General features: G+C 39.4%; 1 protein-coding gene across 4 annotated transcripts in view; it reads left to right on the forward strand.

The window, feature by feature from the left end:
* The first annotated feature begins 310 nt into the window (after positions 1–310).
* LOC132822716 (teashirt homolog 2) overlaps positions 311–26,998 on the forward strand; it is a 515,808-nt gene continuing 489,120 nt past the window's right edge. For all 4 annotated transcript variants that reach the window (XM_060835991.1, XM_060835994.1, XM_060835993.1 and 1 more), the window contains exon 1: positions 311–525. In XM_060835991.1, the coding sequence (XP_060691974.1) occupies positions 486–525 (40 nt within the window). In that variant the 5' untranslated portion in view covers positions 311–485. The remainder of the gene's footprint in view (positions 526–26,998) is intronic.

A 26,998-nucleotide genomic window follows, 5' to 3' on the forward strand; every position in this document is an offset into this window, starting at 1 on the left:
GGGGATCGATGCTCGCTTCTATCGCTTACCCGTGTCTGTACGAGTGAGACTGAGCCCAGTCCCTCCGGAAAAGCTACCAGCCACCGACCGACCGAGAGCAGCAGAAGCTCCGCTCCGCCACTGCTCCAACAGGCGCTCGCTCGGGGAAAGGAGAGAGAGAGAGAGACTGAGACAGGGAGAGGGAGGCAGGACCGACAGCTGCGATCGTCCAGCCGGGGGGGTGGTGCGTCTCTGTGCAAACCCAGCCACCAGCTCATCCCCCCCCCCCCCCCCCCCGACACTTCCATACGTTATTCTGTGTAATATTTAGGATATTGTCTTTAACACCTACACATCTATACACACGCAGATAGAGAACTCGCCACCGCTGAGCATCCCTCCTCTTCCCCGTCCTCCCCTCCCTCATCACCCCCCCCCCCTTCCCTCCCCTCAGCCTCACCTCTTCACACACCTGAAGAAAAGTCAAGTTGAAACTCTCACACAACATGCCGCGGAGGAAGCAGCAAGCACCCAAACGGGCTGCAGGTAAACAAACAACTTCTAATATCTTACCTCTGCTCTGACCCCGGCACTGTTATTATTCAGCAATTGTGTTATTTTATTAAAAAGAAACAGAAAATCTTCCTGTCCAAACGCGTTCTGTGATATAGCTCATGTGGTCGTTGGTGTTTGGGGGTGGGTTGGGTGGTGTGATTTTGTTGAGACTTCCCTCTTTTGCCTGAAGTTTTTGTTGTTTTGTTGTTGGATGTGGATTCTTTTCGGTGAGTTTAGCGGGGACTCTGAGCTGTGTGTGTGTGTGTCTGTGTGTGTGTGGAGTTCATGCTGATGGGGACTTTGCCTGGTCCAGCACAATGTAACCCGTGTGTGTTTATTCCCTGTCAGTCAAAGGGAATGCAGTCTCCCTCTCTCTTTGCGAGAGAGAGAAAAAAAAAGATGGATGGGTTGCAATATTTGACTGTAATCTGATACAATGTTTGCAGTGCAGGGGATTTGTGCTCTTACCGCGGTTAAATGGGCTGCTCTCTGTCAGGGTAAAAAAACAAAAGCAACGGAATTGTGGAGAAGCGGGCACTTCGTAAGCTCTGGCTGAGATATACATGGAAGTGCTGCTGGAACTTTGTCCGATTGTAGCTCAAGTCTCATAACCCTCCGAGAGAGAGATAAAAAAAAACATAGCTTTACAAAAGAGGAATCTAATCTGGGAAATAAATTGCCTGCTTAAACCTTTCCTCCTGAGAGTTGTGATATTTGGTGGTGTGGGGCACAGAAATAAAAGTTCATTTTTCATCCGCCGGATCCACCCACTTAACTGGTCTTAAAGTCGATTGCCATCTTTGATTTGACGCGTGATTGATCACCTGTCATGTGGCAGGCTTTGATCTATTCATTCTCGATAAATATCAATAAATCACTCACTATGGCAACGCATGTGCTAGTGACGTAACGCCTGCCCCTGTCATTTTCTTGCCCAGACATGCACAATTATTTTGTTTAGTTTTTTTTTAAATGTGTTTTTTTCTTCATTTCCTCTCCTTTAAGGAGAGTGGGATGAATACATTATGAAGAAATCTTGGCTATTAGTTTACACGCTTTCAACTTGCATGGCTGTAATCTGGTAAATGTGTCACTGCTATAGAAATAACCCTCCAGAAGACTTTCTTCATTGTTGAGGTAATTGTCTCTCCCTTGACAGGCACATTCATCAGTGGCTTAATGGTCAATCAAAAGTTGGCAGGCTGAGTGTTTTCATTCTTTCCTATACACTACATTAGGCATACTTAATCAAAATGTCTCTGTGTAATGGCTGTGAAGAGTTCATGACTGAGTGATCTGTTGTCTGCACAGATAGAAAATTAACAGCTCAGTGCTGGAAGATGTGAGCTTGCAGATAAACAAATCGTGCATTAATATTTCATCTTTGAGACCTCGATGTGCTATCAGCAGCATATTCTTGGCTGTTCTTCTTCCTGATGGTTTCACAGCTGTAACTCATTTCACTGATGACTTTACTGGGGTTACCAAGAGTGACGACAAATTGATTACCTGGCAGTACAGGAAGGGGCAAAGAGATGTGGGTTGACAGACATGATATAATAATAAGTTCAACAATGTATTGAAGGAAATTGGGTTTTGGATGGGGGGGGGGAAATCAGCAAGTCACATTCACAAAAAAAACTTTAAATGCTGTTTCAGTGTTTAAAAAGATACTTACTTATTTAGAGAAATGCCAGTTCTCCATGTTCCTGTCATTCCTGAAACTTGACACTACCGTCAACCAGGGAATTCAAAAAAATGTCTGGTAACAATATGTTTTATGATTTGAAAGTTTGATGAGGTTAAAAGTGCAGTAATACCACCTGGTGGGGTTCACCAGTTTATATGGTGCCAAAAATGTCTGTTGTATAATGTCTAGAAGTTAACTGTGATTGTGACGTCACAGCCAAGGAATTCTAATAAAACTAAACTAAAGTTCTTCAGAAACTAAATCCACTCATAGCTTCAAGAAAAACAAAAACATAACTAAATAATTTATCTACCTTCAAAAAAGTGTTTCCAAATTTGATTCATTTTCATTTTGCTTTATCAATACACTTTTTTTCTTTTGTTTTACAAATAGAATCTCTGAATTTACTATTCATATAGTATTTCGATATTTATATTATGTCAGGATGATTAATATTAGAAATTGTCTTGAGTAAAGATGGCATGAAATATATTAAAGAATTGACCAGAATAAACTACTTTAAGAATTCAAATTATGTTCTATGGGCCAGATTTATAAAAACCTTTTATTGTATTGCAGGACATTTGTGATTTAGTATTCAGTTCTTTGTAGAAGACAAAGACGAACAAACTTTTTAACAGAGTCTTGGTTTTATTTGTAACCTGATGATTCATTATTTTAATAATATAACAATTATCAGCGCTCCTTTTAAGCTTACTTTCCAAGTCTATCTAAGCTCGGAAAACAGCTTTTACTTTAGATCAGAACTGTGTGAAAGTCGTAGTCCTGAACTCTCACTTTCAAAAGATCTCAAACCTGGAACATTATTTGTTGTAGTTGTCCATTTTTTTCCCCCCCATCTTGCTGTCATTTTCATGCTTTTAAAACTGAAATCAGAATGTGAAATCAATGTTTCTTTTCAGTCTTTCCTACCTTGTTGGCACATTGCACTTCCAGACCGCAGTCCTTCACCTTAGTTTCTCACTTATAAATAAACGACTAATGTCTCTAATAATCAGTGCATAAGAGTAACCTTTTCTTGAAATGTGATTTCCATCATCCTTTTTGTAGAGTAATGTGGAAACCATTTAAAAATCAGTTTGTGAACTGCATAGGTTGTAGCCTTACAGGCAAGATTAATAACTCTGTTTTAAGCATTAATATTTTTTAATGATTAACATTCTAGCTGATTGTATCAGTTCTAAGTGGGTCAACACATGCACCACTTTTGTTTCTTTAAATACAGGAATAATTGCCTGCCAAGATGTATCACTAAGCACAAGACTGTCCCAGTATTGAATAGTTCTCGGTGACTTTACGGATGGTATGGTCACTGGCTCTCCAAAGATTAATTTCTGACTCTTAGTGTGCTTTTTTTTTCTGAAGTCCAAAGTGTTCTAACAAAAATCAATCCCTTAATCCTTTATAGGTGTAGGATCTCTTGCTCTTACACACACAGCCTAATGCTTTGGTGAGTTTGTTTCTATCATTGTGATATGAAGCCACAGGAGTGTCATTTTGTCGCTTCATGAATATAATGAATTTCAGAAGACATAGCAGTGAAAGTACAAGGAAAACAAAGAGAATGTTGGAAATGTGAGGCAATAAACATAAAAGGCTAGAAGTACACAGTAGGTGTGGCTCCATCTGAAAAGGCAGGTTAATGTTTCAAGTGTAGATTCTTCATTAAAGCTCTGATGAAAGAACTCAGTCTCAACCATTAATGCAAGTTCTCTCTTTTCAGAGCTTGACAAACCTACATTGTACTTTTGTGTGTTTTCTCTTTGCTTCTAGGAGAGAAAGTGCTCATGGTGAAATCAGAAATATGTTTGTAACTGCTTTTAAATCTTGATACTTTCCAGTCCAGAATTTTCAGGGTGGACCATGCTGCAACAATTTGTGATGATAAGTGGGTTATTCACTAAGCAGGAATTAAATGTAATAATTACAGTTGTACATTAGCTCCACATGAAGTAATTGTAGATTAATGAACACCTGTGTCCAGAAGAGAAAACTTAAATTCTTGCTTTGAACCTTCTCACTAATTGTACTAATAAAACAAAACAAAGACCAATGGTAAAACAAAAGAAAGGTTTGTTGATTTTAACATCTGTTTTCAATGTGTTTTTTTGAAATGAAAATCACTTATTGGATACATTCTGTTCGAAAGTGTGGAAATGTAAGTTTATAAGTCCCTTGAATTTGCTTTTAAAATCATAGCTAATTATACACCAACTTCTTGTTTCTATTAGTGGCACCTCAGTGTTTGGTGTAGTATTAGCTTGGAGGATGCTGTCACTCCACAACGAAATAGACCATGCTGAACTTTACCCAAGGTGGTAGATTTCACCATGCTCCAACCAGTACAGCCATTGTTGTAAATCACGCTTTGGAACTCTCCTAACTGAGATTGAGCATATTAAATCTTTATATTCATTTACTATTGCAGATTAGGATGCAAATTTTGAGAAGAATTAATATCGATAATATGTTATATACTTTATTCTTATGATTTCTACTCTTTGCCCATAAGACCTTGTGAGTAAGAGTCCTCGTTAAGTTAGGAAAATAATCAGAAATATGAGCAAGAGTTGGCCATTTTGTCCAAAAGCCTGCTTAGACAATCAATAAGATTATGGCTGCCTTGATTGTGGCTTTGATTCCATTTTCTAACATGCCCCCATAACCATTAACTCCCAGCTCAAAAATCTGTCGAATTTAAAGTTGTCTATTTAGACTACTCCCTGTGCAAAAGAATTCCATGGACAAATGACAATGAGGAGAAATTTCTCCACTTCCTCACGTTAAATGGGAGGTATGCTATTTTAAAACAGTGTCCCTTTGTTCTCAATTTCCCCATAAGATGTAATATCTTCTCAGCATCTACCTTGTCAAGCCTTGTCTCAATCTTGTATGTTACAGTACAATCATGCTTCGTTCTTTTTAACGCCACTGAATATCGACGCAACCTGTTCAGCCTTTCTTTACAAGGGAAGACACTTTCATTTTAGGAATGTGCCTTGTGAAACTTGTCTGAACTGCCTCCAAGACAAATATATCCTGACTTAAATAAGGAGACAAAACCTGTACACAGTATTCCAGGTGAGGTCTCACCAATCCAGAGGAGAGCAGTGAGAGTCCAAATGTGCATCAACACAATCAGATTCTGACATAAACATATGCGTTTACTACAAAGAGTGTATTCAGGCAACAATGCCCTATGTAAGAGGCAGACAGTTCTAATATGTATTTGTTCACAATGAATATTTATTGCTGAAACAGGTTTTTAAAAGGTAATTCATGGGAATCGCTGGCAGGGCCAACATTGATTGTCCAACCCCAGTTGTCTTTGAGGTGATGGTGGTGGGCTGCTTTCTTGAACATCTGCAGTCATTTGGTGTCAGTATACCCACAATGCCATTAAGGGTGCGCTATTGAAGCTTTTAATCTTGCATCAATCAAGGCAGAATATTGTTTCCTTTGAGATTTGATATTTTGGGATTCTATGCTAATGAAAAGGTTCAACAACATGTTTTTTTCAAAAATGATTAAGTACTGTGGTAACAAAATAATAATTATAGAATATAAATTTAAACTTACTTAGATGACTAAATTGCTTCTGTTTGGATCTCTGGAATCAGTCAAGCAGCAGCTGGATAATGTGGAATGGCTGCAAAATGGACATTACAGTTTCTTTGGAAGATAGGCAGGGTAGAGTGGGTGGCCCATCCTAATATTATTCATTTTATGGGGAATGTCAGTGGGAGGAGCTGGTAGCATAGTGGTAGGCAACAAATGCCACCTTGCCAACAATACCAACATCCCATGCAAGAATAAAGAAAAGAGAAATTCCTGAACCAATGTTGACAGACTCAGAAATTCAGCACTGAATGCTGACGTTTAATCCATTCATTGTCTGTGATAGTAACACATGAGAATGAATTCATTTCATCTCATTTCCTTCCTCTTACTCCGTATCATCTTTTATTTTTCTTTCACAGTTCATCTGATTCCCACTTAATAGTCATGATTCACTCAGTTACATTAGTCACTTGTGGTAGTCCATTTAATATTCCAGTAACCTTCTGTAAATAAAAGAAAAGGCTTCTAACTTTTCCCTTCTAGTAATGAGTCAACATTTATATCACTATGATTTGAACATTTGGTGGCCAGAAAGAAAAGTATTGAGGCCATGATTCTTGTGAACTAATTTAGTTCTGTCCATTTTGGATGTTTAGATTAGATTAGATTACTTACAGTGTGGAACCAGGCCCTTTGGGCCAACAAGTCCACACCGACCCGCCGAAGCGCAACCCACCCATACCCCTACATTTACCCCTTACCTAACACTACGGGCAATTTAGCATGGCCAATTCACCTGACCCGCACGTCTTTGGACTGTGGGAGGAAACTGGAGCACCCGGAGGAAACCCATGCAGACACGGGGAGAACGTGCAAACTCCGCACAGTCAGTCGCCTGAGTCGGGAATTGAACCCGGGTCTCGGGCGCTGTGAGACAGCAGTGCTAACCACTGTGCCACCGTGCCGCCCACAATTCTTTATCACTACGCAATTAATGTTGGAAGCAGCATTATGTAAAATGGGCTGAATAAGGCTATATCTATCGGCAAAGAAGTATAATATTGGAGACGTAGAACGATGCTATTTTGGTGAGTCAGTGCCACTGGGTAAGTGCTCATAATGTAATACAATATCTTAAAGAATTTACCTTTAATAACGATATACGTCCTTATATTCTGGAGTGAAAGTCAAATAAAACATTTTATCTTCAATATATAATCAAGCTTATTGTGACTTATGCATTGATAGCTTGAAGAAGATGTTGGTTGTGGAAAAGTTCTTGCCTTGAATTTCCCCACCTGCTTGCCTGATTGAGAGATGTGGTAGTTAACATTCAAAGGCGCACAAATGGCAAAATGCAGTTTTCTTTTTGATATATATTTGTTGGTATGTATCTCAGTTGCAGAGAAATAAGCCAATGGATTGTTGTGTATGTCTGGGCCTTCCTATAAACAATGAAAATGTAATTGTCATTTTTCATGATTTACTATTGGAAACAGATGTTTTTTGTTGATTAAAAGTCTATAGGTAATGACCACAATGCTGTGCTGTACTAATGTGTATGTTTCAATCAAAAGCATCTGTTTCTCACTTTCAGTGCCATATTTCTATAAAAGTTGTACACTTACGTAAGTTACCAGACCATGTGGGAAACCTTTCATTCTGCAAGGTATGGTTCTGGAAACAAAATACAAAGTAATCATTTGACATTGCTCTTCCCATCTTCTGTGATGCTTTTGCATTCTTTTGCATTATTATGTTTTGTTATTAGATGCAGAGATAATAACAAATTCTGAGTCATTATGTCTTTATTTGCAATCTGAGTGTTTCTTGATTAGTCCCCCCTTCCCATAGGCTCAACATAGACCCTTAGCCAAACGTCCATAAAACAGCTTGATCCAAAAGCACTATAAATAGTGACTTCCTTAGAATGTGCATTTTTATGTCAAAAGGGCATTGACTTCAAGATGTGGGAAGTATGTGGGTTAGACAGAGACATTGGTTATTGCACCAGATAGCATGGTGAATCATTGGTCGATCAGCATGCTGTTATCTGTAGCAGTGCAAATTCTTCCTTGGTTCTTTAATTTTGCTTTGTTGAAAAGGCTCTTGATTGACCTCACTGTGTGTTTATACTTCTCTGAATTAAACTACTCCAGCAGTAATTGACCATTATATTTGCCTGAAAAATAAAATTGGTTTGCGCTTTAACAAAATCCTCTGATTTTCACCCTGCCAATTTGTTATTTTTAGAATGTGTTAAAGTCAATTTAAGCCTTTTATATGAAGTGTATAATTTATTCTAAGGAGCATACAAGCTTTAAGTCAAAATGGTGGCTGCTTTTAACTCTGCTGCTTAGCTTAGATGAGCCTCTTGCTTGTAAAGTCATATATCATCTTTGCTGAGAGCTGTGGATAAAACCTAGCACTATTTTTGGAAAGAAAAGAGCAACGCAGCTGAAAGGAAGAAACATTTTTTTTTAAAAAGGCATAGTAGATATAATAGAATCATAGAATCGCTCCAGTGCACTTAGAGGCCATTTGACCCATCAACTCTACACCAACCCTCTGAAGGGCATTCCACCCTATCCCCATAACCCCCCTTTTATCATGGCTCATTCCCCTAAATTAGACATTTCTGCACACTAAGGGCAATTTATCACGGCTAATCCACCTAACCTGCACGTCTTTGGACTGTGGGAGGAAATCCATGCAGACACAAGAAGAATGTGCAAAACTCACACACAGTCACCCAAGACTGGTCAAATCTTGGTACCTAATGCTATGAGGTAGCAGTGTAAACTGTTGTCATTGATAACATACAAAAAAAAATCTTTTGCATAGGAGGGAGAAAGAGAGTTTAATGAATTATCACACATATGCACGCAATCTGCAGCTCCAGTAATGTAATTAGAATTTAGGTGATTCAAATTTATTTGACTACTGGTGCTTTACATTTGGCTGAATTTCTGTTTGAATTGAATAAGTCCAGCAAATCTAAATCTCCAGATGGCAAACTATATATTGGTGATTTTTCTTTTTTAAAAAGTGAATTTGGGTTTGAGATTTAGTTTAAGGATTGTGTGGCCCAGATTAAAGTTCAGTTTTGTTCCAGTTTTCTACCCTGCCCCACATTGTGCTTTTCCTGAAGTACACCTATACCAAGTGCTGACTCCAACTACTGTATTTACACCTAACTGATATTATTTAGTTTAATATAGAAGTGGTTGAACTTGTAAAGAAAGAACAGCTTTGAAAGAAAGATTAATATTGTGCCTTTCATGATCTCAGGGCGTCTCAAAGCACTTGAAGCCAATGAAGTACAAATTGAAGTATTGTTCATGGTGATTTGCAAACTGAGAAAAGACGTCAGGATTTTTAATGTGCCCACTTCTAGGTAGTGAGGTCACTCTCTTTCATTTCCTATCCTTTTTATCTATTTATGTTTCTGGACATAAAATTTGGATCACCCTCGCTCACAGATGCAGAATTTTACCTCTAGTGCTTTACTCCAAAGAACATCCCTTTATGCTGTTTGCATAAAATGTTTTGACAGACATTATTCCATAATCCACTGTTGTTAATAACTCCCAGCTCCACATTTTCACCAGTCACTTTGACTCTTCAACCTTTTTTCTGTTGCCAAAGCCAGTTGGCTGATATTTAGTCTGAACATGGGAAGGCTGTTATCATTATCTTTGGTTCCCTCCCTATTGCTTCAGACTGCTCATAGCCTTAAAATCTTGTTTGAGTTGAGATCTTGCCTCCAACACATTCCTGATAGGTCTTCCATGTTCCAGCCTGTATAAAAATCTGTTTGCATAGGAAACAAGAAACAGAGTATGGTAAAATGTACCAGGTTATGTTTGTTGACCTACACATCGACATCTATGAGTGCGGTGCTGGAAAAGCACAGTCAGTTAGGCAGCAAACGAGAACAGGAGAATCAGCGTTTCAGGCATAAGCCCTTCATCATGAAATGTTGACTCTCCTGCTCCTTAGATGCTGCCTGACCGGCTTTGCTTTTCCATCACCACACTCTTCAACTCTATTCTCCAGCATCTGCAGTCCTCATTTACTCCTACACATTGACATCAGCCACTGCGTCAGATCTAAAATTCTTATATCCTTGTCCACAACATTATCCCACCCGCCTAATTTCTTTCATCCTTACAACTGTCATCTCCACTGTCTATATCTCTTTTTTGGCTCTTGTGCATCACCCTCTTCCCTTTTACTGTGCTAATGGTGATGATCTCCAGCCCTCTGTGTCCCATTTGATTGAACAGGCTCTGGAAATCTTCCTTTATCTTCCTTTCATTTTTCATTTTAAGAGACCTGTTGGTATCCACTTCTTTGGTTAAGCATTTAGACACCTTCTACTATCTCCTGCTTTGTCTCTAGTGTTCCCCTTGGTGCGACCCAAATGATTCTTGTCTTCACAATGGGATTTTAACTAAGGTGATCACCGCCTACTCCAGTAGAATTTTTTTTCAAGTTCCTAGATTGTCAGGGATATTAATTTTGCTGTGTATTTGGTTCTGCTCTTCAAAAAGGAGAGACCTACAAATTTACAATTAAGCATCTCACAACATCTTCTAATTTATGCTATCAAAAGGCCAAGACAGTGGAGGACTGTACTTTGATTATTGATGTCCCACAGTGAGTTGACATGTTGATGCCAAGTCTGGTATCACTCCTAAATTGAATAACTTCCCTAAAGTACATCCAATGTAATTACATTCAAAGTGCTCTACAGTTCTGCAAAACTACCCCTGAAATATTAATTCTATAAATTTAGCACTGGCCGTAAGCAAATTACTGTTGGGTAGTTTTTGTTCGTATTGATTTTCGTATTTATTTACACCTGTATTTCCTTTGCATTAATGAGTACCAATAACAGAGTTCATATTTCCGAATGTTTCTATCAAAGATGGATTGTTTGGTAATCATCTTTACTAAGACCTTGCTGATTTTTGTGGCACTGGTTGGAAAAAATCATTATGCTCCAATGCAATGCATTCTAATGAATTTTCAAAATACTTTTTTTGTTTGAAGCAGAACTTTTACCTCTATTCCTTTTGTGGTCAGGATACCTCAACTTATAGAAAGGGAGACCAAGTACTGCAAAAAAAAAGTTATCAGCATCTTATCAGGCAGAGATCCAAAAAATGTCAAATTGTAGAACTTAAGCTTTGTGCTGCTATTTAACTGTAAAGTTGATGGATTTTTGACAGGTTTATAGCTGACAAGTTCCATGGCTAGTCAAGCAGTGCAATTATGTTTGAGTTAATTTGATATAATCAAGTTGATGTTATGCAGTCCCAGTTGACTCGAGCAGTGTATGTAGTCCGTTTTCTGCTGGTGGTTATAAGTAAGAATTGAAATTTGGTTAATCCAATCAGAGAAGAAAGCATCTCACACTGTGATATGTTTCAAGTTTGTTGTACTTTGTAAAGTAATGTAAAAAGCAGCAGCTAATGTCAGAGGTAACCCAATCAGTCACATGTAGAGTGGAGACCATTTAGTTGTTCGTGTGCAAAGCCGTAAATGTTGTGCTTTGAAATGTTTCTTTTAATGTAGTTAAATTGGCAGAAGCTGTCTCCCTTCTGAACTGAGTTGAGCATGCACGCTTGAGAAAGCGTTATCATGGGAACAAGCTTTGTGGAGCCTAGTTCAAACTAAATACACTTGCTTTGGAGCTGTACAGCACAACACAAACTGGCAGTATGGAGTTTGGGGGTGAATGTAGGTTTTACATTGTTTGAGTAACAAAGTTGAGCTCTAGCTTAGAAAGATGCAAGTGACCCTGATTGTTCACAGTAGAATGATTGCAAAAATCTCCAACCTTACATAGGTTTTGATTTATTTTTAAAATTGTCATCAAAAACAAACCTATAACTATTTGTTTCAAGCACAACACAGGGAAGCTAGGGCAAATGTTATTTTAAATTGGATATTTGAGGTCCAGTTTGCCACATATAAATTTCCTAATCTAAAACTAGATTGTAGTAGATGCTGGAAATCTAAACAACAAATGCGGAAAGTATTCAGCAGATCTGGCAGCATCTGTGCAGGGAGAAATTGTTAATCCATGGAATTTGAAGCTGCCCTGTGAGCCAACTGAAAGGAGGTGTGGACGCATAAAATTGAATGACATGGTAGGAACACTGTGCCTGTTGTCCTCCTGTCCTGCTGGTGAAATACCAGTAGTGGGAGGGGAATCTTGGAGTAAATGGCAATGCCACCAGATACTGTCAGCTTTATTGTAGATAAAATTTCTCATGTCCACCTTTGTTCACCCTTGGGCTAAGGAAGGGCTTCCTCCCTTTGCTAGCGGTATTTTCCCAGCAGTAGGGAGCTCAATTGCATGAGACATAACCACTAGGTAAAGCCTGTTTGCCTTGTTACCAATATTTGTTTGGGAGGGATGGGCTGAACAGCGGGAACTGTATGATAGTGAGGTACCAGTACCCAAAGATACTAATGTGTGTCTTCCCCTCCCCAACCCTACCAGAGTCCCCCCACAATACTGATCCTGGTCTCTTCCATCCCTGTTACTGGGCTCTGCCCTCCTGGATGTGTTGGGACACCCCCTCCCCCCAAACATACACACAGATACACACCCCCTCCTCAGCTCAAGCTATGGTGGGGTTGGCGACTGGATGCAACACCTATCACATTGTGAGACACAAAAGAAGTTGCATCAAGACACTGTTCAAAAGAGCCACAACACACTGCAGTACACCAGAACTGCAAAAAGAGGAAGAAGAACACCTATCCAATGTATTCGCCAAAAACAGATACCCGCGCAATTTCATCAACAGATGCCTAAGGGAAAGACAATGGAATGAGGACATGCTGCAACCCAAAGGACTAGCCACACTACCATACATCAAGAGCATTTCCAAACTGACAGCCAGACTACTGCGACCGCTAGGACTCATAACAGCACACAAACCGACAACAACTCACCAGAACAAAGGACCCGATACTCAGCATGAGCAAAACCATGCAAGGACTGCACAAAACACTACATAGGACAAACAGGAAGACAGCTAACGATCCGCATCCATAAACACCAACTAGCCACAAAAAGATACGACCAGCTATCCTTAGTTGCCACACATGCAGATGACAAGCAACATGAATATCCCTGGGCCAACACTACTATTATAGGACAAGCCATACAGAGAACAGCCAGGGAATTCCTAGAGGCATGGCACTCATCCACAGATTCAATCAATAAGCACATCGACCTGGACCCAATATACCGACCACTGCAGCGGACAGCTGGAACTGACAACCGGAAACGGCAGATTCAAACCACAACAAATGCCGGAGGAAAGATTCCCAGGAGGCTCCCAAGCACTGAGGATGTCACCTAGACAGGGGACGAAACGTCTGCAACACAAATTCCCAGCTTGGCGAACAGAACCGCAACAACGAGCACCCGAGCTACAAATCTTCTCCCAAACTTTGAAGGTACCCCCCCATTACATCTCAGGGGCAATGAGGGATGTACAAATCCTATTGGCCTTGCCAGTGACACCAACATACCTTGGATTAATTAAAATCAAAACAGTTGGAAGTTCAGAACCTTGTTATCTTCTAAACAGGATTATCAACTTGCATTTAAAGGGACTTGTATGCTGTACATTTGTGTTCTAACAGGTTTGGAACAAACTTCTCCCATTCTTATTTCACAGTCCTGTGGCATGCCTTCAAGCAGCAACTTTAAACAAATCAGCAACTGTTCTGACTCTCTCTTTGAGGTCTCATTTCAAAATGATGCAGGTTTTCTCTTGCCATAATCTTTTTCACCAGTTGCCCAGACTAAGTACTTAGGCCAACAGTTTAATGCAGAACCAAAGATGTGCTGCATCATCAGCAGTGATGCCTTTCAGATATGACACAATTATAAAACTCTGCCTTTTCAGATAAATGCAATAGATTCCATGACACAGTTTGAAAGAAGCACAGAGGAGTTTTCAGTTTTCACATTGCTCCTTATTGGACCTCATTGCACAAATTGACAGTCACACATCCAATTTGACAGTATTTCAAAAATATGTCTTCGGCTGTAATGATCTTGGAGGCAGCCTGAGGTCATAAAAGGCACAAAAGAAATTAAAGTTTTTTTTTCTGTTTTGGACAGGGGGCATATTAATGTACTTTAGTCATTGAGATATATTTATGCATATAGTTAGAAGTGAAAACTATAAAGCAATTGCATTGATATGGAAAATAACACCTACTAGAGACACAATGCCACTCAAATTTGGCCCATTCAACTAAACTCAAAATGTTGCTCTTAGGCTCTTTGAATCTTGTCAGATACCTTCACTTGTTGAAAGGGAAGGCGGCCTTAACCTACAGTTGTTGAAATTAATTATACAGTCTGATGATTAAACCTAAGAAATGTAGGTAAATGTACTGTTTTGTCCAAAGGATTAGTTGCAGTTTTGTGTTTGGTGGCATTAATATACATTATCCAACTGGGGTCTCTTGTTTTACTTGCATATGCCTTCAGATTTCTATACTTGTACAATCACTGGCACTTTATTTCTGTGACTGTAAATCTAATAAAAACTCACCTCCTATAATACTTTCTTTTGGATAAGTAATCTTATCCCTTGGAGGGACAGGAGGGCATAAAAGTGAATTATCATACAGAAGTTTGAAAGTCGTTCAATTAAAGGACAAACTTAAGTTTCGACAGCTCAGTATTTTAATTCCAAAAAACATTGCTTTGTTCAAAACTGATGCAATGTTTTTTTCCTTTTTATAGGGGCAGCACTTTTCATGTGGAATTCTTAATCCTGGCATCAAGCTCAATTAAGAATCAGAAGTCCATAATAGATGGGGAATGGTCATTCATGACTTTTCCTTGTGCAGCCAGTTAGTGGCTGGGGTTGAGTGAATTGGGGACAATGAGGAGGGTTTCGCAGCTGGAGGGTTTATTCGAGACTTTCTAAATTGAAAACAGCATTTTGGAGCCATTCAGGATATTTGAGAAATGAAGCTTGTCAAACTGGATGCACCCTATCCACATCTCTTTGAAGTTCAAATACTTTTTTTTTGCAGCCCCGGCATTGTTGTGGGAAGGAGATCCTTCTGCAGAGTGGCCTATAGCTGCTGCTGTACCCAGACAGACCCAAAGGGACATCCAGCAGTGAGCTGGAGAACTGCCCTCTTCCCCAGTCTATAGCTGGAGGCTGTCTCTGTGCAGTGTCTCTCACCACCTGTAGGAATCTGGAGGCTCATGGGAAAATCTTTGTTGGCCTTAAGTAGCCCTTAACAAGCCTGCTTGGCTACTCACTGTATGTGGATGGACAGCTCTGTGAACCACCCTGGATCTCACCTCCAGGAAAATGCCAAAGAGGCAGAGTGGAACTGGAGAATGGGCAAGCTGCCAGCAGTGTTACTTGTAGTATTTGACTGCATCTTCTCCTTCGCCCTCCTAGGGCAGCACAGTGGCTCTGTGGTTACCACTGCCTCACAGCGCCAGGGGCCCGGGTTCGACTCCTGCCTTGTGCAACTGTCTGTGTGGTTTTTACATTCTCCCTGTGTCTGCCTGGGTTTCTTCTGGGTACTCCAGTTTCCTCCCACAATCCAAAGATGTGCAGGTTAGGTGAATTGACCATGCTAATTTGCCCATCGTGTCAGATGCATTAGTCAGGGGTAAGTACCGGATAGGGGAATGGGTCTGGGTGGATTACTTTTCACAGTCTCGGTGTGGACTTGTTGGACCAAATGATTAGTTTCCATATGTAGGGAATCTGATCTCAACAAGTCTAAAAGTTGTGCCATTGGTGGTCACATAATGCAGTGGTAGTGACCCTACCCTTTGGGTCAGGGGGCCTGCGTTCAAGTACCACCTGCTTCAGAGGTGTGTTTTAAAATATCTGAACAGATCAGATTGATTTAAAGCTATCTGAAAATCCTTTATGGTTTCCAAATCTCACCAGCTCTGGGCATATGTGTGATGAGATGTAACTGCTGTATTAGTAGTGGTACATGTGGCGAGGGGGAGAACTGGAGCCACTAATAGAAGGTTTAGATTTCAACTGTAAAACATGGATAAAAAGCTTGTTAATATACTCAAATGCAAAAACAAGGCTTAAGTGTTCTCATTTTTTATACGTATGCGTATATTAAATATTTCTGGGAGAATGTTTGAATCCATAAATTACACCCTTCAGTTTGTAAAATATTTGCTTCTTGATTTGGATAGTAAAAGACCTCAAAGGAAACCATCCTTTTTTTGGCGCAAGTTAACCATTGCTCTCTGTTTCCCAAAACCATTGATAAGAGCCTTTCAGATGATAGGCTGTCATTCAGTAATCCTTACCCTCTTCCCAAAATATTGTTACTAAGATTTAAAAGATGCTGTTTTGTCCCGATAGTTGCACTGTAAAATGTATACTGCCTCAAACAGTCATTCACTCCTGTTATTAAAATACTTGCAAGTGACAAAAGAATGCACCTATTACATCGGGAGGCTTTTGTTTTGCATTTTTAATTAAGAAAATTGCATCTAATGTCATTTAGGGAAAAAAGAATGCGATCTTTGAATGTAAGTGCAGAATATGTTGACTTGAAAGAATGTCGAGTTAAATTATATCCAGCTTTCCCCAATAAAAAATGTATTGTGCATCAAATTTAATCCACAAAGATAATGTGTTCATTCCTGATGTTTTTTTTCTTTCAAGTTGTCTTGTCTGATGCATATGAACTGTTTGAGTCGACTGCAAGCATTATTTCTATTTGTGAATGCAGGCAAAAGTGGCAGCTTGTAAGCGCTGTTGAGTTAATTTGATGTGCATCAAAATAAAGTTGACTCCAATTTGAAGTTGACTTGTGTCATGCGTGTAAATGCGGTATGTGTCAATGTGTTTTTGTTTACCTGACTGCTATCGTTGGAGATGTTACCATTTTTCTGGATGCTTCCAGTGGTAAAATCACATCTGTCGCATCCAAATCTCAGATTTGATTGCTAAGCAGTAAGGTGATTCATTTAAAACCACATTTCCTTGTCTCGTTCAAGTAAGGAGTGATGTTTTGTCGAACACAAAGTCAAGTATACACAAACTAATGAGGAAACATGGCCAACATTTGAAGAATATGTTTCATTTTACGTTAATTAAGCGTAATTCGTACAACAAGGCCATTGTCAACATTTGTCTGCATTTGGAATCTTGACTTGACAAAAAGGTTTTGAGTTTGACATCATGAGAGCTGTTCTAAAGAGCCTCAGGTCATGATTCAATAATGAAGATGAAAGCAACATACCACATGTGCTGGAAATTTTGAAATAAAAGCAGAATGTAGTGGAAACACTGGTTCTGGCAGCATCTGAAGAGAAGGAATTACAAAACCAGCGAACAAGGTTGAAGATAACCGTTCATAGATCTCTTCACAATCATAGAGTCAGACAAGTCGACAATTCAACCTAACTATCTAACTCCACTTTCCAGTACTTGACTCATAGCCTTGTTTGTCTTGATAGCACAAATGTACAGCAAATACTTAGTATTTTATTAGATTACTTACAGTATGGAAACAGGCCCTTCGGCCCAACAAGTCCACACCAACCCGCCGAAACGCAACCCACCCAGACCTATTCCCCTACATTTACCTCTTCACCTAACACTACGGGTAATTTAGCATGGCCAAGTCACCTAATCTGCACATTTTTGCACTGTGGGAGGAAACCGGAGTACCCGGAGGAAACCCACGCAGACACGGGGAGAATGTGCAAACTTTACTCAGTCAGTTGCCTGAGGCGGGAATTGAACCCGGGTCTCTGGCGGTGTGAGGCAGCAGTGCTAACCACTGTGCCACCGCACTCTTACAGGCAGAGAATTTCAGATTCCTATCACCCTCTGGATGATTTTATTTTATTTTCCTCAAATCATCTGTCAAACTCCTGCCCTTAACATTAAATCTAAGCCCCCCTGGTCATTGATCTCTCCACCAAGGGAAAATGTTTGTTCCTGTCTACTCTGTCAAAGCCCCCTCATAATTTTATACATCCCAAATATGTCCTCTCTCCGTCTCCTTTGCACCAAGAAAAACAGCTCCAGTGTAAACAATTCCTCTTTAATAAGTAAAATGCTTCATCCCAGGCAAGATTCTGGGAAATCTCCTCTGCAGTCTCTCCAGTGCAATCATCCCTCCCAAAGGTCCTAGCATCTTTCTTCTTAAGGTCCATCATGGTTTTTATACTGCTGGGGAGCTATTTCACTCAACCACCAAGTGCCAGGTATGTCATGGACAATCTGCACATAGTGCAATGACCCTGAACTCCTTCTGGTTGGAGTTGATATTCTCCCAAGGTTATTTTATATAAAACCTCTCAAATTCCTAGTGGAAGAGGATTTGTTCCTACAGTTGTTGTTAGTATTCTGATTCTAGCAAGTATAGCAGAATATTTACATGGAAAGCTCATTTAAAATCGGTACACAAGTGAAACACTCAATATAGCTCATCATTATTGCATTATTTTTTTAATTAAGAGATTGTATGAAGTTTCCTAAACGTATACCTTTAAAATGTTAAGAGGAAAATGTTGTAGTGGTCATTACAACTTTAACTGTATGGACAATAATTTCATCTAGCAAATAATGCATTTCTTTGCCCATTATACATTTGAAGAAACATTGTCAGTAAAGTGAAGCATCTTGTGAGAGATTCATAGACCAAAACGGTAAATAATAAAATTGACCTGATGATGCACATTGTAGGATACAGTAGCATTGTGGTTATGCTACTAGGCTGGTAATCTACAGGTCTTGATGAATGACTTGGACAATGAGTTTAAATCCACCATCGCAGCTGGCGAATTTAAATTCAGTTTATTGGATGAAAATGTAGAATAAAAAGCTAGTAGTATCAGTGGAGACCAGTAAACTACCAGGTTGTTGTTACAAAAACACATCTGGTTCTCTAATGTAAAAGAAGAAAATACTGGAAATACACAGCAGGATTGACAGCATCTGTGGATAGAAAAACAAAGTTATAAGACCAAAAGAAATAGGAACAAGAATAGCTTGTTTATCCCTCTGAGCCTGTGATGCTATTCACAGGATCATGGTTGATTCGACACACCTATGGCCCTCAATTCCCTTACAATTCTAAACTTTGTCTATATTTCTGATTAAAAGTAATAGGTTTTAAGGAAGTGAAATGGAGGAGGGCAAAAATGTGAGGTAAAGTCTGTGATAGGGGAAACGAGACATTGTCCTACATTATAATGAATGTCTACCATCTGAAAGTAAAAATGATACCAATGAGGTTAAGATGGAAACCTGCAAAGAGAAGGAGACAAAATGGTGGGTAGTGATTTGTGGTCTCTACTATGATCTGAATTCGCTGTTGTAAAGAGGTCTGTAAAGTGCTTAATAAGGAAATGAGGTGCTGTTCCATGAGCTTGTGTTGAGCTCCACTGCAACATTGTTCTTTCTGTAAGACATTAGGGAACCAATCAGCCATCCTTACTTGTTGCGGACATATGTGACCTACAGCTAATTGATTGTCCCACAACTGTTCTGAAATTGTCCACAAAGCTACAGTTACATAGAAGATGGCTCACCACCACCTTTTCAATGGTGTTTGGGCATCAGCAATAGCTGCTAGGTTGCCAGTGATGCCCACATCCCATGAATAAATACAGAAAAGGATGTGGGCAAAGAGCAAAGGAATGGGAGTGCAAAACAGCAACTTCAGATGATAAGTTGGAACTTGCACAAGGATAAGGAGACTCCTTCTGGACTGTGGCTTTCATAATGAATCTTAAGGTCTATTAGGATGGCACAAGGTCGTATTGTGAACCACGATTATGTGATGGTAAAATTGACTACAGTTTACAAATAGAAATGAGAAATAGGATCTTTGAAATGAATACCCTTCGCTGGAACCGATCAAGGTGTAGGTTGTTTTTCTCCATATCCATCCTGCAATCAAAAACAGTGGAATTTGCAATGACTATTTCACAATCTGAACCATACCCTACTAACAATTCACAACTGTCATTGTGCTTTTATTCTTTTGAATGATGTCTTTGATGCTGTTATTCTCTTTGTAATAATGTAATTTGTGCTATGCTGTCAGAAATCCTTGAGGGGGATACTCCAATGATAGAACTGCAAAGCAGAATTCCCCATTGCAGCAGCTGTAATGCCAGCAATGCTAAATCAAATCCTTAAGAGTTTGCTTTGGGGGAGTTCATTGGAATTACCCCAGGGCCATTTGCACCAAAAATGAATGCTAACAATATTATGCTCCAAAAAAAGCCTCAAACGGTTTGCCTCTAGGATCAGTTACCCTGGTCGAGGTTAAGGAATGGAACCTTTCAGAAGACTTCGATAGGACTCATGTTAGCAGTTAATTATAAGAGTTCTTCCAAAGGTTTTCAGGCCTCAGATTCCTGGGTAACCCAGAAAGTCTGGTGACATGGGCCCTGAATGAGTGGGTATCAGATTGTGTGGTCTAGCTGAAGCTCTGTCCATGGTCTCTCCCTTCATTATCAGTCAGAATTATTATTTTACTTTGCACCATGTTACCTTTCCATCTCTTTATTTTTCTGCTGCAGTAAATATGATAGTCCATTGTGTCACCAAAACACACTAATGCTGATTCCCTGGAAAGAAGTTATTGCTCACCATATTGGGAAATTGCAGTCAATTCTACTGCTGTTTGTAGCTGTGTATCCTGAAAAACCCCTCAGCCTTTCAGTACTATCCTACTTCTTAATTTTGCTGACTGCATCACACTAACATATTTACATCGAGATTGGGGACTGGTGACAGACTGTCAGTTAAAACGTAGGTCTGGAACAGTCGTCATTCTAAAGTAGCTGAAAATGTGTTGCTGGAAAAGCAACACATTTTCAGGGCTTAAGCCCAAAACGTTGAATCTCCTGTTCCTTGGATGCTGCCTGACCTGCTGCGCTTTTCCAGCAACACATTTTCAGCTCTGATCTCCAGCAGCTGCAGCCCTCACTTTCTCCTCGTCATTCTAAAGTAGTCAAGGTGAAGCTTCAGCTGTGAGAGTACACCAACTCTATAGCGAATAAGAATCATTCAGTCTAATCCTTATTTCAGCATTGCATGTCCACATAACTATACCTCCTAAATCTTGTATTTGAGTAAAGCTGGGGTAACCTTTAAGAATGGTGTCTTTGATCTCTACTCTAGTAATAGTGCAGGAATTATGATTGGCCTCAGTGAATCTGGGTAATGGATGTAGAAGGATTTGGTGTTTCTCACTCCCAGTTTCTATTCCGTAGGTTCCACTGAAAAAGTGCAAACTTTATCATTGGATGAGTGAAGATTTCGGGATCACTATTAATATTTTCCATGCTTCTAAAAGCCTGTCAACCACTGTCAAATCCTATACAAATAATGCCCTCTTGGACAAGAAACTGTGCAACTATACAGCACCATCAAAGAATCAACCATGCATGGAGAAGAAAGGAAGGAAAATTACTGACAAGAAAATTATTTCTGGCAATTCCATCTCGACCTGCTAACTGTGTGGTGCTTTGCGCAGCCCTACAGACTGGCAGCCTTTTCATTCAGGTTCACCAAACCTCGAATAAGTTAGGAAATTGTGAAGTCTATATTTAGATCAAAGTATCTGTAATCATATTGCATGTTTTAAGTCATGTAGTGACATTCTCAGCTGAGGTTAAAACTATGATCAAGGCTGAATTATTAAAATGTATCTTTCCTAATATTGATGGAGCTATATTGGATTGTCACAAATCCTCCAAATGATTAGGATCTCAGCAATTGCATTAGGTGTCCCTGCAGAAGACATTTTAAAATAAACATATAGACATGGGAAAAAAGACAAAAGGTTGTTGATAACTTTGGACACAAAATCCAAAAATATCATCATAATTTCAAGTTTTTCATGGTGTAGTGCTTCTGTTTTGAAGGTGAAGAATGCTTCATTTTTTTAATCAGTTGCCTAAAGTAAGTTTAAGTTCGGGTTATCACTGATGCCATAAGACATACTCTGCTTGGTTATAGCTAACGTAAGTATTCAAGTTAAGTATAAAACATAAGAGAAATTGGGCTCCAGTTCATATCACTGGATTTCAAAAGGCTACCCATGATAAGCTGAAAGATAATTTTTGAGGGCTAGGGGCACTGACTCATACGGGGTATCTTTAACTGGTAGCACAGATTGGAAATTAGGGCACATGATCTGTCTTAAGTTTCTGACTATCTGAACGATTGAAAATTCTTGGCAATGGAAGAGGGTTGAGGTCATGGTATTGGCAACTCATAACTTTCTCGACCAATGCTCTTTATAGTTATTTTAATCAATGTTATCGGAGATGCTGAGACACTCCTCTGTGGCAAGTTGGGCTTGAACCTAGACCTTCTGTCCCAAAGGTGGGGATACTACCATTGCAGCACAGAGCCCTTCTAGGTTCCACTTCATGGATATTTGTTCCAGTGATCTTGTTCAGAGGTATTGTGATGCAACTTTGGAATAGATGAGACTTGAACCCAGTCCTTCAGGCTCAAATCACTATTTCACAAGTGCCTTTATGAGCACTTCTTCATCAATAGTTTTCCAATCAACTTGTTATGCATCTCTGGAGCAGGTGGGATGTGAATTTGGGCCTTGTGGTTTAGAGATAGGGTCACTGCCACTGCACCAAAAAAGCTGTTCCCTCCTTCTCTCTGTCAGATATCGAAGTGCAATCTCCTGCAACTGAATGGCTCACCCCACCCCTCCCCCCTCTTGCTCATGAGGAATTGGTTAACCAGCTCAACAATCTTCAAACATAGAATTGTCAGCTATGGAGTACAATATCACCTCTTTCAACAGTCGAAGCATTGAGATGTGACTGAGATTAATTTGGGATTCAATGCAGTGGAATTTGAGTTTTGGGTGTAACAGAGTTGATCAGGTCTTGTATTGAAGGAAGACAATAGACTCTGTGGAACCTCAAATTCTGAATTATTATAAATCTGTAAACGTGGAGATGGACTGTGGTGTCATCTTTCCTCTATAAAAGTGTATAGTGATTTTAATTTTGAATCATAGTGAACTTTCCAAGACATTAATTCCCAAAGTAGCAAATTTTTAAAAACGACTGATTCTGACTGAACTGCAAATGGCCAAATGAACCAACTTGGCTGTAATGCCATAAAACTTTGCTGTTAAAATGCAGAATGGGTGCCCAGAGGGGACAAACACCCGCATTTAAAAATTGCTCAAGTATACTTGCAGTATATTGCATGCCTCCCAGGAACCGATGAGTCTGTTTTACATCGGTTATGGGGACATGCATTATCCAGCCTTTGTAAATCAGGACATTCCTAAAAACCAGATGTCCATTCCCTGTAGACACCCCACACTTTTTTTTTTCCGGCAGTTCAGTTCAGTTGACGGTTCACTTCATCTTAACTGAATTCCACAACACAACAGTTGTCATATTTGATTTGTCATATTCAATTAAGTTTATTTGTAATACCCTGAACAGTTTGACAGGTTCAAATAAGCAGAAGAGAATGATGTACAAGTTTCCATTTTAAAAATTTAGACTATATTGGCCAACAAAAAGGGTACTACCTTTTTTGAGTGTATCATCTGGATAAAATAACATTTGACAGCACACAGATGCCACTCGAAGTTTTAAAACATTAAATAAATGCTTCTGTATACAAGGAAGGATTGGAATTACCAGTGGAGAACATTTTGCACAGCCAGCGGTGTGGCTGCATTATAAGTGTCATATTAGATTTAGCTACATTATTGACATAACATTCTTCCAGGCCAGGTGACATGTAGAACAAATAGTGGATTCACATAGCCGCTTGCTATAGAGGTCATTAGACTGTTTGAAAGCAATAAGTCACCTTTATCAATTTCTTGCTTGTTGTATGAGGATTTCAGCCCTTTTGTAGGGATGTATCCATTTCATATGGATAAAAAAAGCAAGGAACATCTTGCCACTTTTTTTTCATTTTGTGATTGCTTTGGTTTGTAGCCATTCCGATTTTCCAAAAGAATTTTGTGCCAGAGATGACTTTTTTAAATATTAAAGTAAGAATAATATTGTTACAGGTTGTAGTTTTATCAAAGATGTGAATGATCTTCTGATTGTCAGCTTTTAGCCATTTTTACGTAAGAATATTTCCACAATAAAATTATAAAGTGACCGTGGTTTATTGAGTATATTAATTGATTGGTAAATTTTACTAGAAAAAAGATTAGGACATGGAATCTCTAGGATTCCCGAACATTAAAATTCATTGGAGGACTAACTGGAAAAGAGGAAAAAAATCAGAATGTAACAAAATGAATGGAAGGTCAAAAAATAATGCCTGTTGCATATGATAATACTTTTGAAGTCAATTTTCCTAACATTGTGAATTAGTTCAGATTATTTGGGTTTTGGGGATTTTTCTAAGCTTGCTATTTAACGCTTGTCTTTATTTATTAAAGTGACATTACTGTTCCTGCAAAGTTGGACAATATTTGTGTGCTTGGTTAGGAGCAACACAAAAAAAAAACAGAAGTGTATTGATTTAAACAGGTGGCTGAGGCAATGGTATAAATAATTTTACATAAAGTATGAGGTTTGTATGCAAAAATGGCAAATGAAGTCTGATCTAAAAGGGGAAGACCAAATTTCTAAGTTGAAGAAAGAAGATGTGGCATATATACAAAAGTTACTGAACCTGGTAGAAAGGAGTTGGGATGCTGGACTTCTTCACAAGATGTTTAGAATATTAATGCAAGGAAATCTTCTTGCAGTTTTGCAGAGCATTGGTCAGAGCAAATTTATAGCACAATATTTAAACATTAAACCTCCATCTTTGGAAGGAATAAAAATCCTGGATAAAGCTCAATTACAGCCTGGTCAGACAATATTCAAGTTGAAGGGTTTGAGTTATGGGAATGTAAACTTGAGATATATAAAGGTGAGGGAACCAAAGGAAGATTTTTATCAATATATAAAAAGGATGTGATTAATTATCTCATCTGGGATCAATTCTTCCTCTGATAGAATGAATCCTACATTGGCCTTTGTTCTTAGCAGTAAAGGAACAAAATTTGCCTTTCATGTTGCTGCCAACTGACCTTTGGTAGGCTTGTGCCAATGAATTCCCCTCAATGAGTAGCCCTTCCAGTGTGGTACCTTCTAGAGGGAACTTGTTACATCTACTAGTACTGAAAGCAACACATAGGTTCCTCAACTAATCAGATCGAAGAAACATAAGTAAGACACATTGGAGATTAAGTTACAAAAGTCATAGGAAATTGCCATAAAGAGCTTCTCAACATTAGGAGCAAAATATCCCATATTCCAAGCATGTGTTGAAAGGTGAGATGAGAATCTGACTGGTGAATAGTGAGAGACCTATTAAGATAGGTAGAAATCTCATTATTAGTTCATCTCACTTCATTTGTTTGCAGTTTCCCATTCTCCCACTTTCTGGATCAAATCTTAATATGAAAGTCAAAATGCTAATCTCATTTTTAGTCACTGGCCCTCTGCTTTGGACAATAGTCAACAATGTCTAAAGGCTCACAATACTTCTGTCTTGAATTGCATTTCAGGACAGACACAAAGCCAGGTAGCTAATGATTCTTGTCAGCTGGCAGCAGTCAAAGAGCTGAATGTATCTCTCCACATCACCATGCTACGTCAATGTCACATCTGCACAATGTTTCAGCAGCCTGTGTGGCACAACTCCATGCACGTATATCGGTTAAAAGACATGTCAAAGTTTTAGTGGAGTGGGCTTTAGTCAAATCAATGGACACCCTTCAGTAAGAGGGTCTTGGCACAGTAAGTCAAATGCTGACTTTGATATTAGTCCATGAGCTTGGGCACGGTCAGTCAGCTGGTTGGGACAGTCAGGGTCAGGATCCTTTCCACGTCGTAGTTAGTAGCCAAATGCTGGACACCATACCCAGTGTCTTAGCTTTTTCTTACCTTATATGGGACAGTTTCTCCTGGAATGAGACAAAGGGATAGATTGAGTGAAATACAAGTTGATGGCACAATTGTTAACGCTGGTGCACATGAGTGTAAAGCTGATGAGTGTTGAATAAATGAATGGATAGCAGAGAGATCATGTAGGCAAGTGGTTTGGGGGGTTTGGGTGGGCATGAGGGAAGATATAGTATACAATAGTGAGAGGGTGATCCGTCAACTGTGGTGAGACACATATGCAGTGGAAGAGTTAGAATGAGTGTGAGATGGCAGCAAGGAAATGAATGTAGTCACCTTTTGTGGAGCAAAACGGCTATTGACCTTCCAACACTCTGGAATGTCCTTTCAAACCATAAAACCAGGTCTGACCCAGATGGCAGTCTCATGTGTATTGACAGCATCTGGTGTTGTGGTCGTCTCTGCTTGACATGGGGGAAAACTATGGCCTTCCTCTGTACCATCCTTCCAAACAGACCTCCAGCTCTCTGTCAGCGAATTGGGTTGCCTGTTTCCCTTTGTGTTTATGCTTGACACAGTTGCCATGGAACAATGCAGGACAGCTGCAGACTGATACCACTTGACTTGGTGTACTCCTGGGCTTTTAAAATGATGCTAGTGGGAGGAATTCTAAGAGTTCCCAGCAATGGTGAGTACTATTGCCTGTGGTGAACGGGAGAAACAACAGCGGGATGCCACAGTGGTATGTTGCATAGATAATGAAGCAGGTTTGAGGAGATGCCGTGAGAAATCTTGCTGAGGCTCACGGGACCAAATCTTCCTTGCAATTTGCTAGCATTTACACTGAACTGATTTTTTGGTAAAACTCAGCAATAAGAATTCAAATGCAGGAATTATAAATTTTGTTCAAACGATGCACAAAAGTGCAATAAAAATTGTGAACTATAGATGGGATTAAGGGGTAGGAAGAAAGGAAGCACAAATGTGGACAAAAATTAACTTTGAAAGAATAATTCTCCTATGTTCTCTTCTGAGTGCAATTCCACATTTGCAAAATTTCTTTTCAGGGACCGAGATAGCTCAGCAATATTTATCATTTATTATGCCATTATCAATGATGAGAGTTGCAATAGTGTGGCCTGTGAATAATCCAGTAATTCCTGACAGCAGTGCATGATTTCTATGTTTAGCTGAGCACTGGTGTACTCTAGAATTACTTGCGTTTTTCTCCTTATTTTATAGTCAAGAGTACTGATACCGTT

Source organism: Hemiscyllium ocellatum, chromosome 15 (assembly GCF_020745735.1).
Source record: "Hemiscyllium ocellatum isolate sHemOce1 chromosome 15, sHemOce1.pat.X.cur, whole genome shotgun sequence".
Classification (NCBI taxonomy): domain Eukaryota; kingdom Metazoa; phylum Chordata; class Chondrichthyes; order Orectolobiformes; family Hemiscylliidae; genus Hemiscyllium; species Hemiscyllium ocellatum.